Source organism: Psittacula echo, assembly GCF_963264785.1.
Source record: "Psittacula echo genome assembly, contig: SCAFFOLD_120, whole genome shotgun sequence".
NCBI classification, from domain to species: Eukaryota; Metazoa; Chordata; class Aves; order Psittaciformes; family Psittacidae; genus Psittacula; species Psittacula echo.
This window is the reverse complement of record NW_027664229.1, coordinates 25,384-44,318: the sequence shown is the minus strand read 5'-3', so window position 1 is coordinate 44,318 and position 18,935 is coordinate 25,384. Positions and strand designations below refer to the sequence as shown.

At 65.0% G+C, this 18,935-nt stretch overlaps 2 protein-coding genes across 2 annotated transcripts in view; both read right to left on the bottom strand.

Annotated features, from left to right (window-relative positions):
• The window catches only part of ERCC2 (ERCC excision repair 2, TFIIH core complex helicase subunit), a 37,152-nt gene extending 28,669 nt beyond the window's left edge, over nucleotides 1–8,483 (bottom strand). Inside the window, exons 1-10 of the mRNA XM_080639870.1 lie at nucleotides 8,260–8,483; nucleotides 8,112–8,189; nucleotides 7,658–7,720; nucleotides 7,469–7,582; nucleotides 7,152–7,262; nucleotides 6,951–7,067; nucleotides 4,730–4,853; nucleotides 4,539–4,635; nucleotides 3,831–3,940; nucleotides 71–242 (exon numbers count right to left, since the gene is read on the bottom strand). Of these exons, the coding sequence (XP_080495996.1) occupies nucleotides 71–242; nucleotides 3,831–3,940; nucleotides 4,539–4,635; nucleotides 4,730–4,853; nucleotides 6,951–7,067; nucleotides 7,152–7,262; nucleotides 7,469–7,582; nucleotides 7,658–7,720; nucleotides 8,112–8,189; nucleotides 8,260–8,478 (1,205 nt within the window). The 5' untranslated portion in view covers nucleotides 8,479–8,483. The remainder of the gene's footprint in view (nucleotides 1–70; nucleotides 243–3,830; nucleotides 3,941–4,538; nucleotides 4,636–4,729; nucleotides 4,854–6,950; nucleotides 7,068–7,151; nucleotides 7,263–7,468; nucleotides 7,583–7,657; nucleotides 7,721–8,111; nucleotides 8,190–8,259) is intronic.
• Nucleotides 8,484–8,803: 320 nt separating this feature from the next.
• On the bottom strand, nucleotides 8,804–18,676 carry DLL3 (delta like canonical Notch ligand 3; the record flags this gene model as incomplete). The annotated part of the gene is made up of 9 exons (XM_080639869.1): nucleotides 8,804–8,941; nucleotides 9,026–9,113; nucleotides 11,357–11,813; nucleotides 12,967–13,951; nucleotides 14,677–14,741; nucleotides 14,828–15,004; nucleotides 15,346–15,403; nucleotides 17,551–17,748; nucleotides 18,626–18,676. 9 exons carry the CDS (start codon nucleotides 18,674–18,676, stop codon nucleotides 8,936–8,938), a joined length of 2,085 nt encoding a protein of 694 aa, XP_080495995.1. The 3' UTR covers nucleotides 8,804–8,935.
• Nucleotides 18,677–18,935: the final 259 nt, after the last annotated feature.

Genomic DNA, 18,935 nt, shown 5'->3' with positions numbered 1-18,935 from the left:
CAGGGGTACAGGTGACACAGGGGGTACAGGTGACCCCGGTGCAGGTGACCCCGGTGCAGGCGGTGCTGACCGCAGCGGCCGCGCCTCGATGCAGACGTCCTGGCGCAGCTCCCGCAGGAACTCGGCGGCGCTCTCCTGGCGCAGGCGCCCCCCCCCCCGCAGCCGCGCCCGCAGGAAGCCCACGAAGCGGCGCAGGAAGCCCAGGAAGTGGCGCGCGGAGCGGATGGAGCCCGGCAGCGCCTCTGCAAGGAACGGGGGCACCGGGGGGCTATGGGGGGGGCTATGGAGGGGCTATGGGGGGGCTATGGGGGCTATGGGGGCTATGGGGGGGCTATGGGGGGGCTATGGGGGGCTATGGGGGGGCTATGGGGGGGCTATGGGCGCTATGGGGCTGTCTATGGGTGTCTATGGGGTGTCTATGGGTGTCTATGGGGTGTCTATGGGTGCTATGGGGGGGCTATGGGGGAGCTATGGGGCTGTCTATGGGGGGCTATGGGGTGTCTATGGGTGTCTATGGGGTGTCTATGGGTGTCTACGGGGTGTCTATGGGTGCTATGGGGGGGCTATGGGGGGGCTATGGGGTGGCTATGGGGGGGCTATGGAGGGGCTATGGGGGGCTATGGAGGGGCTATGGGGGGGCTATGGGGGGCTATGGGGGTCTATGGGGGGGCTATGGGGGGGCTATGGGGGGCTATGGAGGGGCTATGGGGGGGCTATGGGGGGGCTATGGGGGGGCTATGGGGGGCTATGGGGGGGCTATGGGGGGGCTATGGGGGGGCTATGGGGGGGCTATGGGTGGCTATGGGGGGGCTATGGGGGGGCTATGGGTGTCTATGGGGGGCTATGGGTGTCTATGGGGGTGCTATGGGGGGTCTATGGGGGGCTATGGGGGGCTATGGAGGGGCTATGGGTGGGCTATGGGGGGGCTATGGGGGTCTATGGGGGGGCTATGGGGGGGCTATTGCGGGGCTATGGGGTGTCTATGGGGGGCTATGGGGGGGCTATGGGGGAGCTATGGGGGGGCTATGGGGGGCTATGGGGGGGCTATGGGGTGTCTATGGGGTGTCTATGGGGGGGCTATGGGTGTCTATGGGGGGCTATGGGTGGCTATGGGGGGGCTATGGGGGGGCTATGGGGGGGCTATGGGGGGCTATGGGGGCTATGGAGGGGCTATGGAGGGGCTATGGGGGGGCTATGGGGGGGCTATGGGGGAGCTATGGGGTGTCTAGGGGGCTATGGGGGGGCTATGGGGGAGCTATGGGGGGGCTATGGGGGGCTATGGGGGGCTATGGGGAGCTATGGGGGGGCTATGGGGGGCTATGGAGGGGCTATGGGGGGGCTATGGGGGGGCTATGGGGGGCTATGGAGGGGCTATGGGGGGGCTATGGAGGGGCTATGGGGGGGCTATGGGGAGCTATGGGGGGGCTATGGGGGGGCTATGGAGGGGCTATGGGGGGCTATGGGGGGCTATGGGGGGCTATGGAGGGGCTATGGGGGGGCTATGGCGGGGCTATGGGGAGCTATGGGGTGTCTAGGGGGGGCTATGGGGGGGCTATGGGGGAGCTATGGGGGGGCTATGGGGGGGCTATGGGGGGCTATGGAGGGGCTATGGGGGGGGCTATGGGTGCTATGGGGGGGCTATGGGGGGCTATGGAGGGGCTATGGGGGGCTATGGAGGGGCTATGGGGGGGCTATGGGGGGCTATGGAGGGGCTATGGGGGGGCTATGGGGGGGCTATGGGGGGGCTATGGGGGCTATGGAGGGGCTATGGGGGGGCTATGGGGTGGTTATGGGGTGGCTATGGGGTGGCTATGGGGGGGCTATGGGGGGGCTATGGGGGGCTATGGGGTGGCTATGGGGTGGCTATGGGGGGCTATGGGGGGGCTATGGGGGGGCTATGGGTGTCTATGGGGGGGCTATGGGTGGCTATGGGGGGGCTATGGGGGGGCTATGGGTGTCTATGGGGGGGCTATGGGTGGCTATGGGGGGCTATGGGTGGCTATGGGGGGCTATGGCGTGGCTATGGGTGTCTATGGGTGGGCTATGGGGGGGCTATGGGGGGGCTATGGGGGGGCTATGGCGGGGCTATGGGGGAGCTATGGGGTGTCTATGGGGGGCTATGGGGGAGCTATGGGGGGGCTATGGGGGGCTATGGGGGGGCTATGGGGGTGTCTATGGGGGGCTATGGGGGGGCTATGGGGGAGCTATGGGGGCTATGGGGGGCTATGGGGGGCTATGGGGGGCCTATGGGGGGGCTATGGGGGCCTATGGGTGGCTATGGGGTGGCTATGGGGTGTCTATGGGTGCTATGGGGTGTCTATGGGGTGTCTATGGGTGCTATGGGGTGTCTATGCATTGTCTATGGGGTGTCTATGGCATGTCTATGGGTGCTATGGGGTGTCTATGGGTGCTATGGGGCGTCTATGGGGTGTCAGTAGGGTGACAATGGGTGCTATGACAGGTGTCCATGGAATGCAATAGGGTGCCATGGATGTGTGTCTATAGGTCACCATGGGTGCTATGGGGGGTATCTGTGTGTGCTATGGGTCGCTATGGGTGGGTGTCTATGGGTGCTATAGGGTGCTATGGGTGGGTACCTATGGGGTGTTTTATGGGTCACTATGGGTACGTACTAGGGGTGGGTGGCTCCGGGTGCTATGAGGGATGCCTATGGGTGCTACTGAGTGCTATGGATGCTATGAGGGTATGTATGGGTGCTATAGAGTGCTATGGGTCACTATGGGTGCTATGGGTCACTATGGGTGCTATAGGGTGCTATGGGTCACTATGGGGTGCTATGGGTCACTATGGGTGCTATAGGGTGCTATGGGTCACTACGGGTGCTATAGGGGGGTATGTAGGATGCTATAGGGTGCTATAGGGTGCTATGGGTCACTATGGGTGCTATAGGGTGCTATGGGTCACTATGGGTGCTATGGGGGGTATCTAGGGTGCTACAGGGTTCTATAGGGTGCTATGGGTCACTATGGGTGCTATAGGGTGCTATGGGTCACTATGGGTGCTATGGGGGGTATCTAGGTGCTACAGGGTTCTATAGGGTGCTATGGGTCACTATGGGTGCTATAGGGTGCTATGGGTCACTATGGGTGCTATGGGTCACTATGGGTGCTATAGGGTGCTATGGGTCACTATGGGTGCTATGGGTCACTATGGGTGCTATAGGGTGCTATGGGTCACTATGGGTGCTATGGGTCACTATGGGTGCTATAGGGGTGCTATGGGTCACTACGGGTGCTATAGGGGGGTATGTAGGATGCTATAGGGTGCTATAGGGTGCTATGGGTCACTATGGGTGCTATAGGGTGCTATGGGTCACTATGGGTGCTATGGGGGGTATCTAGGGTGCTACAGGGTTCTATAGGGTGCTATGGGTCACTATGGGTGCTATAGGGTGCTATGGGTCACTATGGGTGCTATGGGGGGTATCTAGGGGTGCTACAGGGTTCTATAGGGTGCTATGGGTCACTATGGGTGCTATAGGGTGCTATGGGTCACTATGGGTGCTATGGGTCACTATGGGTGCTATAGGGTGCTATGGGTCACTATGGGTGCTATAGGGGTGCTATGGGTCACTATGGGTGCTATGGTCACTATGGGTGCTATGGGTCACTATGGGTGCTATAGGGTGCTATGGGTCACTATGGGTGCTATGGGTCACTATGGGTGCTATGGGTCACTATGGGTGCTATAGGGTGCTATGGGCACTATGGGTGCTATGGGTCACTATGGGTGCTATAGGGTGCTATGGGTCACTATGGGTGCTATAGGGTGCTATGGGTCACTATGGGTGCTATGGGGGGCTCTGGTACCTGTGGGCACGTCCTCGGGCAGCAGAGGCCCCCCCCGGCTGAGCTCGGGGGTCCCGCAGCCCCTGCACGAGGCGCCCGTACTCCTGCGCCAGGCGGGCCTCATCCACCTGCTGCAGCCTGGGGGCACCCATGGGGGTCGGGGGGGGGCGCCCATGGGGGTCGGGGGGGGGGCACCCATGGGGGTCGGGGGGGGCGGGTCAGGGGGGGGCACCCATGGGGGTCAGGGGGGGCGCCCATGGGGTCAGGGGGGGGGCACCCATGGGGGTCGGGGGGGGGGCACCCATGGGGGTCGGGGGGGGGCACCCATGGGGGTCAGGGGGGGGCACCCATGGGGGTCAGGGGGGGCGCCCATGGGGGTCAGGGGGGGGGCACCCATGGGGGTCGGGGGGGGGGGCACCCATGGGGGTCGGGGGGGGCACTCATGGGGGTCAGGGGGGGCGCCCATGGGGGTTGGGGGGGGACGCCCATGGGGGTCGGGGGGGGCGCCCATGGGGATCAGGGGGTGGCACCCATGGAAGTCAGGGGGGGGCGCCCATGGGGGTCGGGGGGGGGGCGCCCATGGGGGTCGGGGGGGGGCGCCCATGGGGGTCGGGGGGGGGCGCCCATGGGGGTCGGGGGGGGCGCCCATGGGGGTCAGGGGGGGGCGCCCATGGGGGTCGGGGGGGGGGCGCCCATGGGTGCCGGGGGGGGTCCCTGGGGTGCCCCCACCTCTGCACCGCGTCCTGCAGCGCCCCCAGGTTGCTCTGGCAGCGGTCGAGCGTGCGGCGCGTGATGGTGACCCCCATGGCGTCGATGCAGACGTTGTCTATGGGGCGGGGGGAGGAGACGCTGTCACCCATGGGTGGGGGGGGCCCGGGGGGCACCCAAAGCGCCCCCCCCCCCCCCCCCCCCCCCCTCACCGATGTTGTGGGCCTCATCGAACACCACCACTGCCCGGCGGGCCAGCTCCTTGGAGACGGCGTCGGCCACCTTGGGGTCCAGCAGGTAGTGGTAGCTGTAGACCACCACGTTGGCGTGCAGGATCTATGGGGCAGAGCGTGGCGACACGTGGGGGGCACCCAGAGAAACCCCCCAGCCCCGGCACCACGCCCAGGGCACCCCGTAGGGCCCCACAGCACCCAGAGCGCCCCAGAGCCCATAGGGCACCCATAGTGCCCTATAGCGCCCCACAGTGCCCCATAGTGCCCCACAGCACCCAGAGCGCCCCAGAGCCCATAGAGCACCCATAGTGCCCTATAGCGCCCCACAGTGCCCCGTAGTGCTCCACAGCACCCAGAGCGCCCCAGAGCCCATAGAGCACCCATAGTGCCCTATAGCGCCCCACAGTGCCCCGTAGTGCCCCATAGCACCCAGAGCGTCCCACAACACCTCATAGCGCTTATAGCACCCATAGTGCCCTATAGCACCCCATAGTGCCCCACAGCGCCCATAGTTCTCCACAGCACCCCACAGCGCTCATAGCACCCATAGTGCCCTATAGCACCCCATAATGCCCCACAGCGCCATAGTTGCCCACAGCGCCCCATAGCCCATAGCGCCCCACAGTGCTCATAGCACCCATAGTGCCCTATAGCACCCATAGCCCATAGCACCCCACAGCGCCCCACAGTGCTCCATAGCACCCCATAGCGCTCATAGCACCCATAGTGCCCTATAGCACCCCATAGCCCATAGCACCCCACAGTGCTCCATAGCGCCCCCTAGCGCTCATAGCACCCATAGTGCCCTATAGCACCCCATAGCCCATAGCACCCCACAGTGCTCCATAGCACCCCATAGCGCTCATAGCACCCATAGTGCCCTATAGCACCCCATAGCCCATAGCACCCCACAGCACCCCATAGTGCCCCATAGCACCCCCACAGCGCTCATAGCACCATAGTGCCCTATAGCACCCCACAGCCCATAGCGCCCCACAGCGCTCATAGCACCCATAGTGCCCTATAGCACCCCACAGCCCATAGCACCCCATAGCGCCCCACAGCGCCCCATAGTGCCCCACAGCGCCCCATAGTGCTCATAGCACCCATAGTGCCCTATAGCGCCCCATAGCGCCCCACAGCGCCCCATAGCGCCCCACAGCGCCCCATAGTGCTCATAGCACCCATAGTGCCCTATAGCACCCCATAGCACCCCATAGCACCCCATAGCGCCCCACAGCACCCCACAGCGCCCCATAGCGCCCCACAGCGCCCCACAGTGCTCCATAGCACCCCATAGCGCTCATAGCACCCATAGTGCCCTATAGCACCCCATAGCGCCCCATAGCGCCCCATAGCGCCCCACAGTGCTCATAGCCACCCATAGTGCCCTATAGCATCCCACAGCGCCCATAGTTGCCCACAGCGCCCCATAGCCCATAGCGCCCCACAGCGCTCATAGCCCCCCATAGTGCCCTATAGCACCCCATAGCCCATAGCACCCCACAGCGCCCCATAGCGCCCCTAGCGCTCATAGCACCCATAGTGCCCTATAGCACCCCATAGCCCATAGCACCCCACAGCGCCCCACAGTGCTCCATAGCACCCCATAGCGCTCATAGCACCCATAGTGCCCTATAGCACCCCATAGCCCATAGCACCCCACAGCACCCCATAGTGCCCCATAGCACCCCACAGCGCTCATAGCACCCATAGTGCCCTATAGCACCCCACAGCCCATAGCACCCCATAGCGCCCCACAGCGCCCCATAGTGCCCCACAGCGCCCCATAGTGCTCATAGCACCCATAGTGCCCTATAGCGCCCCATAGCGCCCCATAGTGCCCCACAGCGCCCATAGTGCTCATAGCACCCATAGTGCCCTATAGCACCCCATAGCGCCCCATAGCACCCCATAGCACCCCACAGCGCCCACAGCGCCCCATAGCGCCCCACAGTGCTCCATAGCACCCCATAGCGCTCATAGCACCCATAGTGCCCTATAGCACCCCATAGCGCCCCATAGTGCCCCACAGTGCTCATAGCACCCATAGTGCCCTATAGCACCCCATAGCGCTCATAGCACCCATAGTGCCCTATAGCACCCCATAGCCCATAGCACCCCACAGCGCCCCATAGCACCCCATAGCACCCCATAGCGCCCCACAGCGCCCCATAGCGCCCCACAGCGCCCCACGTACCGAGTAGCGGGCGAGGAAATAGGGGCACCACCCGCGGCGGCGGCCCAGGGCGCGCAGCTCGTCCAGGTTGTAGATGCCGTGGGGCAGGGGCACCGAGCGCCCGTGGGTGTCCCAGTCCTGGGGGGGCACCGAGCGAGGGGCGGTTGGGGGGCACCCATGGGTGCTGGGGATGGACCCTGGGGTGCTCCCCCCCCCGCCCACCTCATAGAAGCTGCAGAGGGGCCGGGAGCCGTCGCTCTGGGCCCGCACGTGCGGCGCCGTCAGGGCCATGCAGCGGCTGTCGACGTCCTTCCCGTAGCGCAGCGCCGAGACCTGCGGGTCCCGAACGGATCCCGATGGATCCCAGCGCGTCCTGAATGGATCCCGACGGATCCCACTGGATCCCGACGCATCCCAGCAGGTCCTGAATGGATCCCATTGGATCCCGGATGGATCCCAATGGATCCCAGAGGATCCTGAACGGATCTCAGCAGATCCCATTGGATCCCGGACGGATCCCGCTGGGTCCTGGCGCTCACCTCCGGGTGGATGCACAGGTTCTTCCTGGAGCTCAGCGCCAGCCCCAGGAACGGCAGCTTCTCCCCCAGCTCCTTCTCGTAGCAATCCAGCAGCTTCCGCAGCTCCTCCACCACCTGCCCCCGAGCGATCCCATGGGATCCCGGCGGGATTCCCGAGGGGATCCAGCCCCTCCCCATCCCCGGTCCCACCTTCTCGATCTCCGGCACCGTGCGGGAGCAGTAGATCAGTTTGGTGATGTCCGACGGCCGCGCCTGCGGGAGGAGGGAGGGGGCTGGGACTCGCTGGGATCCACTGGGATCCATTGGGAATTGCTGGGATTCATTGGAATCACTGGGATCTGCTGGGATCCACTTAGAATCACTGGGATCCATTTGGAATTGCTGGGACCCACTGGAATCACGGGGAACTGCAGCGATCAATTGGAATCGCTGGGATCCACCGGCACACACCAGGGCCCTTTGGGAATCACTGGAACCATTGAGAATTGCTGGGTTCCACTGGGATCACCAGGATCCATGGGGGATCGCTGGGATCCAAAGGTAACCACTGACATCTATTGGGACTCCCAGTGATCAACTGGAATCCCTGCCACCCACCCGGATTCATCGGAATCCTTGGGATCCATCGGGATCCGCCGCTCACCCGCTGGTAGGCGACGATGAGGGCGAGCAGCGACACCGTCTTCCCGGTCCCCGATGGCATCTCCAGCACCCCATGACCCTGCGGGAGCCGCCGCGTTACCGGATCCCGCCGGATCCCCCCGGATCCCCCCGCCCTCCCCCCCCCCAACCTTGGCGTCCAGCGTCCGCTTCAGCTCCAGCATGTAGGAGAACTGCTCGGGGTAGATGTAGTCATAGGGGAAGGGCACCAGGAGCCCGTCGACGTTGAGCCTGCGGAGCCGCCGATACCGGGGGGGCCCCGGGACCCATTGGGATCCATGTGGACCCATTGGGATCCATGTGGACCCATTGGGATCCATGTGGACCCATTGGGATCCATGTGGACCCATTGGGATCCAGCGCCCGGCCCCGCTCCCCCCGCCCCGGCCCCGCCGCTCACTTCATGGCTCCCGCCGCCCCGCTCGCACCGAGGCTCCGCCCTTCGCGGTCCCCACCTCGGTCCGCTCCGCCGACCATTGGCCGGCGCCCTCCCCGCCCTCCCCCTCCGATTGGCTGCGCCCGCTGTCCGTCAAGCGCGCGGGGCGGGCCGCGAGCCCGAAGCAATCGAGCGCCGAACGCACGAGCGCAGCTCCGCCCCCCCGCGTGTCCCCGTGTCCGTGTCCCCCCCCCCCCCCTCCCTCCCGTGACCCCGGACGCAGGGAGCGGCTCGGACGCGTCTCAAAGCGCTTTTATGGCACCAGAGCCCCGGATCGACCCCGTCACGGGGGGATCCACTGGGGGGGGATCCATTGGGGGGGGGGGGGGAATCCATTGAGGGGGGGTCCTGAGTGGATCCCGCGGCGCCGGTCACACCTGCGGGGGGAAGAGGGGGGTGAGAGCGGGAAGTGGGGGTGCAGGGGGGGGAAAGGGGCCGGGGGGGGGGAGCTCTGCGCTCACCAGCGTGGCCGAGGGCCGGGGCAGGATCCGCTGCTCCCGGCTCGGGGGGCTCAGCCCAGGGGCTGCCCCCGTCCGTGCGGCGCGCTGGCTGCAAAGCGAGCTGTGAGCACCCATAGACACCCATAGACAGCCCCATAGACACCCATAGACACCCCCATAGACACCCATAGACACCCACAGACACCCCCATAGACACCCATAGACACCCATAGACACCCATAGACACCCCCATAGACACCCATAGACAGCCCCATAGACACCCATAGACACCCCCATAGACACCCATAGACAGCCCCATAGACACCCATAGACACCCCCATAGACACCCATAGACAGCCCCATAGACACCCATAGACACCCACAGACACCCCCATAGACACCCATAGACACCCACAGACACCCCCATAGACACCCATAGACAGACACCCATAGACACCCATAGACACCCATAGACAGCCCCATAGACACCCATAGACACCCCCATAGACACCCATAGACAGACACCCATAGACACCCCCATAGACACCCATAGACACCCATAGACACACCCATAGACACCCCCATAGACACCCATAGACACCCCCATAGACACCCCCATAGACACCCCATAGACACCCCCATAGAACCCATAGACACCCATAGACACCCATAGACACCCACATAGAACCCATAGACACCCCCATAGACACCCATAGACAGCCCCATAGACACCCATAGACACCCCCATAGACACCCATAGACACCCACAGACACCTCCATAGACACCCATAGACAGACACCCATAGACACCCATAGACACCCATAGACAGCCCCATAGACACCCATAGACACCCCCATAGACACCCATAGACAGACACCCATAGACACCCCCATAGACACCCATAGACACCCCCATAGACACCCCCATAGACACCCCCATAGAACCCATAGACACCCATAGACACCCATAGACACCCACATAGAACCCATAGACACCCCCATAGACACCCATAGACACCCCATAGACACCCCCATAGACACCCCCATAGAACCCATAGACACCCACATAGAACCCATAGACACCCCCATAGACACCCATAGACACCCCCATAGACACCCATAGACACCCATAGACACCCCCATAGACACCCATAGAACCCATAGACACCCCCATAGACACCCATAGACACCCACAGACACCCCCATAGACACCCATAGACAGACACCCATAGACACCCCCATAGACACCCATAGACACCCATAGACACCCCCATAGACACCCATAGACACCCATAGACACCCCCATAGACACCCCCATAGACACCCCCATAGACACCCATAGACACCCATAGACAGCCCCATAGACACCCATAGACACCCCCATAGACACCCCCATAGACACCCATAGACACCCATAGACACCCATAGACACCCCCATAGCACCCATAGACAGCCCCATAGACACCCATAGACACCCATAGACACCCCCATAGACACCCATAGACACCCCCATAGACACCCCCATAGACACCCCCATAGACACCCCCATAGACACCCATAGACACCCCCATAGACACCCCCATAGACACCCATAGACACCCCCATAGACACCCCCATAGACACCCCCATAGACACCCCCATAGACACCCCCATAGACACCCATAGACACCCCCATAGACACCCATAGACACCCCCATAGACACCCCCATAGACACCCATAGACACCCCCATAGACACCCCCATAGACACCCATAGACACCCCCATAGACACCCCCATAGACACCCATAGACACCCCCATAGACACCCATAGACACCCCCATAGACACCCCCATAGACACCCATAGACACCCCCATAGACACCCATAGACACCCCCATAGACACCCCCATAGACACCCATAGACACCCCCATAGACACCCCCATAGACACCCCCATAGACACCCATAGACACCCCCATAGACACCCCCATAGACACCCATAGACACCCCCATAGACACCCATAGACACCCATAGACACCCCCATAGACACCCCCATAGACACCCATAGACACCCATAGACACCCATAGACACCCCCATAGACACCCCCATAGACACCCCCATAGACACCCATAGACACCCCCATAGACACCCCCATAGACACCCATAGACACCCCCATAGACACCCATAGACACCCATAGACACCCCCATAGACACCCCCATAGACACCCATAGACACCCATAGACACCCATAGACACCCCCATAGACACCCCCATAGACACCCATAGACACCCCCATAGACCCCCCAGACCCTCTCCATAGACCCCCCAAAACCCCCATAAACCCGCACAGCTCCCCCCGGACCCCCCTCACCTCTCCCCCGCCGCCTTCCTCCTCCTGCACCCCGCCAGGCCCAGCGCGGTCCCCAGCACCGCCACGGGCACCGCGCACCCGAGCACGAGCGCGGCCGGCGGCGGCCGCTGCCCCCGCGTTACCGGTACCGGCGCCGGGGCCGCCACCTCCTCCTCGCAGAGCGCGCCCATGTAGCCCGGCGCGCAGGCGCACACGTGGCCGGAGATGTGCGTGTAGCACGTGGCGCCGTGGCGGCACGGCCCGGACGCGCATGCGTCGGCGCGGTCCTGGCAGCGGCGGCCGCCGTAGCCCAGGGTGCAGGAGCAGGCGAAGGCGTTGGCGCCGTCCTGGCAGGTGCCGCCGTGCGCGCACGGGTTCGGGCTGCACTCGTCCACGTTCCGCTCGCACCGGCGGCCGCTGAAGCCCGGGCGGCACCGGCACAAGGGGGCGGCACCGGGCATGGCGCGGCACTGCCCGCCTGCGGGGACGGGAGCGGGAGCGGCGCTCAGCGCGCGGCCAACGGAGCCCCGCAGGCGGCAACGGTGCCGGCTTGAACGGAACACGGGGGAACGCGCGTGACACGTGAGCGCGCAGGTACACACACACACACACGTGACACGTGTGCGCGCAGGTGTACACACACACGTGACACGTGTGCACGCAGGTACACACACACACACGTGACACGTGTGCGCGCAGGTGTACACACACACGTGACACGTGTGCGCGCAGGTGTACACACACGCACACGTGACACGTGTGCGCGCAGGTACGCACACACGCACACGTGACACGTGTGCGCGCAGGTACGCACACGCACACGTGACACGTGTGCGCGCAGGTACGCACACGCACACGTGACACGTGTGCGCGCAGGTACGCACACGCACACGTGACACGTGTGCGCGCAGGTACGCACACACACACACACGTGACACGTGTGCGCACAGGTACACACACAAACACACGTGACACGTGTGCGCGCAGGTACACACACAAACACACGTGACACGTGTGCACGCAGGTACGCACACAAACACACGTGACACGTGTGCGCACAGGTACACACACACACGTGCACACATGCACACCAATGTATACCCATGTACCCACCGTGCATGCAGGGCTGCAGGGCACACACACATGTACAGCCATGTAACACCCATGTACCCCATGTACCCACCGTGCATGCAGGGCTGCAGGGCACACACCCATATAACACCCATGTAACACCCATGTAACACCCATGTAACACCCATGTACCCACCGTGCATGCAGGGCACACACACATGTACAGCCATGTAACACCCATGTACCCCATGTACCCACCGTGCATGCAGGGCTGCAGGGCACACACACATGTACAGCCATGTAACACCCATGTACCCCATGTACCCACCGTGCATGCAGGGCTGCAGGGCACACACCCATGTAACACCCATGTAACACCCATGTAACACCCATGTAACACCCATGTAACACCCATGTAACACCCATGTAACACCCATGTAACACCCATGTACCCACCGTGCATGCAGGGCTGCAGGGCACACACCCATGTAACACCCATGTAACACCCATGTAACACCCATGTAACACCCATGTAACACCCATGTACCCCATGTACCCACCGTGCATGCAGGGCTGCAGGGCGCAGCCGTCGCTGCGCCGCTCGCAGTTGGCGCCGCGGAAGCCGGGGGGGCAGCGGCAGGAGAAGCCGCGGCCGCGGGGGGCGCAGGCGCCGCCGTTGAAGCAGGGCCCGAGGGCGCACGGGGACGGCTCCAGAGGGACCGGGGCCGCCGAGGGCGATCCCAAAGCTTCCGGTGCTCCCAGAGCCATTCCCGGTGCATCCGGATCCATCACTGCTGCTCCCGGAGCCATTCCCGGTGCATCCGGATCCATCACTGCTGCTCCCGGAGCCATTCCCGGTGCTCCCGGTGCCATTCCCGGTGCATCCAGATCCATCACTGCTGCTCCCGGAGCCATTCCCGGTGCTCCCGGAGCCGGTCCCGGTGCATCCGGATCCATCACTGCTGCTCCCGGAGCCATTCCCGGTGCATCCGGATCCATCACTGCTGCTCCCAGAGCCATTCCCGGTGCATCCGGATCCATCACTGCTGCTCCCGGAGCCATTCCCGGTGCTCCCGGTGCCATTCCCGGTGCATCCGGATCCATCACTGCTGCTCCCAGAGCCATTCCCGGTGCATCCGGATCCATCACTGCTGCTCCCGGTGCCATTCCCGGTGCATCCGGATCCATCACTGCTGCTCCCGGTGCCATTCCCGGTGCATCCGGATCCATCACTGCTGCTCCCGGACCCATTCCCGGTGCTCCCGGAGCCGGTCCCGGTGCTCCCGGTGCCATCCCTGGTGCCACCGGGGCCAGCACCGCCGCTTCCAGCGCCACCGTTGGTGCTCCCGGGGCCATTCCCAGCGCTCCCAGTGCCTCTCCCGGTGCCCCCGGGGCCAGCACCGCTGCCGATGCCGGTGCCACGGGGCCCACTGGGGCCACCTCCAGCGCTTCCAGGGCCACCGTTGGTGCTCCCGGAGCCGGTCCCGGTGCCCGGGCCGGGCTGGGGCCGTGGCAGTGGGGCCCTGGGGAGTTGCTGCCGTGACCCTGCAGGGGGGATGTGGGGCACGGGGGGGGTGCCCCGGGGCATCCATGGGGTCCCTGTGGTGTCAATGGGGGTTCCGGGGGGGGGTCAATGGGGGTTCCGGGGGGGGTCAATGGGGGTTCCGGGGGGGGGTCAATGGGGGTTCCAGGGGGGGGGTCAATGGGGGTTCCGGGGGGGGGGTCAATGGGGGTTCCAGGGGGGGTCAATGGGGGTTCCAGGGGGGGTCAATGGGGGTTCCGGGGGGGTCAATGGGGGTTCCGGGGGGGGGTCAATGGGGGTTCCGGGGGCGGTCAATGGGGGTTCCAGGGGTGTCAATGGGGGTTCCGGGGGGGGGGTCAATGGGGGTTCCAGGGGGGGTCAATGGGGGTTCCGGGGGGGGGGGTCAATGGGGGTTCGGGGGGGGGGGTCAATGGGGGTTCGGGGGGGGGGTCAATGGGGGTTCCGGGGGGGTCAATGGGGGTTCCGGGGGGGGGTCAATGGGGGTTCCAGGGGTGTCAATGGGGGTTCCGGGGGGGGTCAATGGGGTTCCGGGGGGGGGGTCAATGGGGGTTCCGGGGGGGGGTCAATGGGGGTTCCGGGGGGGGGGTCAATGGGGGTTCCGGGGGGGGTCAATGGGGGTTCCGGGGGGGTCAATGGGGTTCCGGGGGGGGGGTCAATGGGGGTTCCGGGGGGGTCAATGGGGGTTCCGGGGGGGTCAATGGGGGTTCCGGGGGGCGTCCCCACTCACCGTGCAGGGCCCCCCCTTGCTGCAGGCGCTGCCTTCAGGGGGGGCGCAGGGGTCCCGACACCCACCTGGGGGATAGAGGGGGGGTCAGGGCCCCCCCAGACCCAGGGGACCCCAATGGGGGGGGGTCCTCAATGGGGGGGGGGGCACTCACGGCGGGGGGGGCTCCAGCAGCGGCGGGGGTTGGGGCCTCCGCAGGCGGCGGCGGGGGGGGGGCGGCAGCGCAGGCGGGTCCCGAAGCGGAGCCCCCCCCCCGCCCCCCCCCGCCAGGGCCCCCCCGGGGAAAGGCGCTGCCGGGTCACGGCGCGGCCAAGGAGGCGGCCCCGGGGGGCTGGGGGGGGCAGAGCACGGTGACCCCCCCATAGCACCCATAGACACCCCCATAGACACCCCCATAGACACCCCCATAGACACCCCCATAGACCCCCCCATAGCACCCATAGACCCCCCCATAGCACCCATAGACACCCCCATAGACACCCATAGACACCCCCATAGACACCCCCATAGACACCCCCATAGCACCCATAGACCCCCCCATAGCACCCATAGACCCCCCCATAGCACCCATAGACACCCCCATAGACAGCCCCATAGCACCCGTAGACACCCCAGACACCCCCAAACCCCCGCAGGTCCCCATGTACCTGCCCCCCATTTGCCCCCCCTCACCCCTGGAGCCTTTGGCCTCCTCCAGCTGCCAGGACTCGATGACGAGGGACACGGTGCCCTGGGGGGGCCATGGGGGGGGCACAATTGGGGGGGCACAATGTGGGGGGGCACAATGGGGGTCTCAATGGGGGGTTCACAATGGGGGGGGCACAATGGGGGGGGCACAATGGGGGTCTCAATGTGGGGTTCACAATGGGGGAGGCACAATGGTGGTCTCAATGGGGGGGGCACAATGAGGGGGGTAACAATGGTGGTCTCAATGGGCTTTCAATGGGGGGAGCACAATAGGGGTCTCAATGGGGGGGGCACAATGGGGGGGGCACAATGGGGGGGGCACAATGGGGGGTCTCAATGGGGGGGTCACAATGGGGGTCACAATGGGGCTCTCAATGGGCTCTCAATGGGGGGGTCACAATGGGGCTCTCAATGGGCTCTCAATGGGGGGGTCACAATGGGCTCTCAATGGGCTCTCAATGGGGGGGTCACAATGGGGCTCTCAATGGGGGGGTCACAATGGGCTCTCAATGGGGGGGTCACAATGGGGGTCTCAATGGGCTCTGAATGGGCTTTCAATGGGGGGGTCACAATGGGCTCTCAATGGGCTCTCAATGGGGGGGTCACAATGGGCTCTCAATGGGCTCTCAATGGGGGGGTCACAATGGGGCTCTCAATGGGGGGGTCACAATGGGGCTCTCAATGGGGGGGTCACAATGGGCTCTCAATGGGGGGGTCACAATGGGGCTCTCAATGGGCTCTCAATGGGGGGGTCACAATGGGCTCTCAATGGGGGGGTCACAATGGGGGTCTCAATGGGCTCTCAATGGGCTCTCAATGGGGGGGTCACAATGGGGCTCTCAATGGGCTCTCAATGGGGGGGTCACAATGGGCTCTCAATGGGGGGGTCACAATGGGGGTCTCAATGGGCTCTCAATGGGCTCTCAATGGGGGGGTCACAATGGGGCTCTCAATGGGCTCTCAATGGGGGGGTCTCAATGGGCTCTCAATGGGCTCTCAATGGGCGGGTCACAACGGGGGGGTCACAATGGGCTCTCAATGGGGGTGTCTCAACGGGGGGGTCACAATGGGGCTCTCAATGGGCTCTCAATGGGGTCACAATGGGGGGGTCACAATGGGGGGGTCACAATGGGGGGGTCACAATGGGGCTCTCAATGGGGGGGTCACAATGGGGGGCTCTCAATGGGGGGTCACAATGGGGGGGTCACAATGGGGGGGTCACAATGGGGGGGTCACAATGGGGGGGTCACAATGGGGCTCTCAATGGGGGGTCACAATGGGGGGCTCTCAATGGGGGGGTCACAATGGGGCTCTCAATGGGGGGGTCACAATGGGGGGCTCTCAATGGGGCTCTCAATGGGGGGTCACAATGGGGGGGTCACAATGGGGCTCTCAATGGGGGGTCACAATGGGGGGTCACAATGGGGCTCTCAATGGGGGGCTCTCAATGGGGGGTCACAATGGGGGGCTCTCAATGGGGCTCTCAATGGGGGGGTCACAATGGGGGGGTCACAATGGGGCTCTCAATGGGGGGGTCACAATGGGGGGCTCTCAATGGGGCTCTCAATGGGGGGGTCACAATGGGGCTCTCAATGGGGGGGTCACAATGGGGGGCTCTCAATGGGGGGGTCACAATGGGGGGCTCTCAATGGGGGGGTCACAATGGGGCTCTCAATGGGGGGGTCACAATGGGGGGCTCTCAATGGGGCTCTCAATGGGGGGGTCACAATGGGGGGGTCACAATGGGGCTCTCAATGGGGGGTCACAATGGGGGGGTCACAATGGGGGGCTCTCAATGGGGGGTCACAATGGGGGGCTCTCAATGGGGCTCTCAATGGGGGGGTCACAATGGGGGGGTCACAATGGGGGGCTCTCAATGGGGCTCTCAATGGGGGGGTCACAATGGGGGGGTCACAATGGGGGGCTCTCAATGGGGGGGTCACAATGGGGCTCTCAATGGGGGGCTCTCAGTGGGGCTCTCAATGGGGGGCTCTCAATGGGGGGGTCACAATGGGGGGGTCACAATGGGCTCTCAATGGGGGGGTCACAATGGGGCTCTCAATGGGGGGTCACAATGGGGGGCTCTCAATGGGCTCTCAATGGGGGGGTCACAATGGGGGGCTCTCAATGGGCTCTCAATGGGGGGGTCACAATGGGCTCTCAATGGGCTCTCAATGGGGGGGTTCTCACCGGCCAGGGGTTGGCGAGCGGCAGGCGCAGGAGCCGAGGGGCTCCGGGGCGCGGGGGGGGCCCGGGGGGGCTGTGGGTGACCCCCAGGGAGCAGCCGCCCCCCCCGGGGGGCCGCAGGCAGAGGCGGAACACGAGGGGTCCCCCCCCGCCCCCCCGCGCCGACAGCACCCGGAGCTCCAGCACCCCCCAGGGGCGGACCTGGGGGAGACCCCCCCGGAGACCGCCCCTCAGCACCCATGAACCCCCCCCAGCACCCATGGACCCCCCCTCAGCACCCATGGACCCCCCCTCAGCACCCATGGACCCCCCCCAGCACCCATGGACCCCCCCCAGCACCCAGAGACCCCCCCTCAACACCCAGAGACCCCCCCCCAGCACCCAGAGACCCCCCCTCAGCACCCATGGACCCCCCCCAGCACCCAGAGACCCCTCCCCAGCACCCAGAGACCCCCCCTCAACACCCAGAGACCCCCCCCAGCACCCAGAGACCCCCCCTCACCACCCATGGACCCCCCCTCAGCACCCATGGACCCCCCCCAGCACCCAGAGACCCCCCCTCAACACCCAGAGACCCCCCCCCAGCACCCAGAGACCCCCCCTCAACACCCATGGACCCCCCCCAGCACCCAGAGACCCCCCCCCAGCACCCATGGACCCCCCCCAGCACCCAGAGACCCCCCCCCAGCACCCAGAGACCCCCCCCCAGCACCCAGAGACCCCCCCTCAACACCCAGAGACCCCCCCCAGCACCCAGAGACCCCCCCCAGCACCCAGAGACCCCCCCCCAAGCACCCAGAGACCCCCCCCTCAGCACCCAGAGACCCCCCCCCAGCACCCAGAGACCCCCCCCCAGCACCCAGAGACCCCCCCTCAACACCCAGAGACCCCCCCCAGCACCCAGAGACACCTCCCCAGCACCCAGAGACCCCCCCCCAGCACCCAGAGACCCCCCCTCAACACCCAGAGACCCCCCCCAGCACCCAGAGACCCCTCCCCAGCACCCAGAGACCCCCCCCCAGCACCCAGAGGCCCCCCCCCAGCACCCATGGACCCCCCCCGTGCCCCCCCCGCTCACCGCTGGCAGCAAGAGGAGGCTGAGGAAGGCGCGCACGAGCCCCGCAGCCATGGCCGGCACCGGGGGTCTGAGCCCACCCTCCCCGGCACCCCCTATCTAGGGGCAAGCCCCGCCCCCTGCCCATAGGCCCCGCCCCCTGCCCATAAGCTCCGCCCCCAGCCCATTGCACACACACACACCCCCCCCCCCCCAAGTCATCACGAGGCACAGCGAGCTCCACAGCTCCGCTTTATTCACCCCCCCCGGGGGCCAAACCCCCCAAAACCTCTCAAACCCCCCCAGAAACGCTCAAACCCCCCAGAAACGCTCA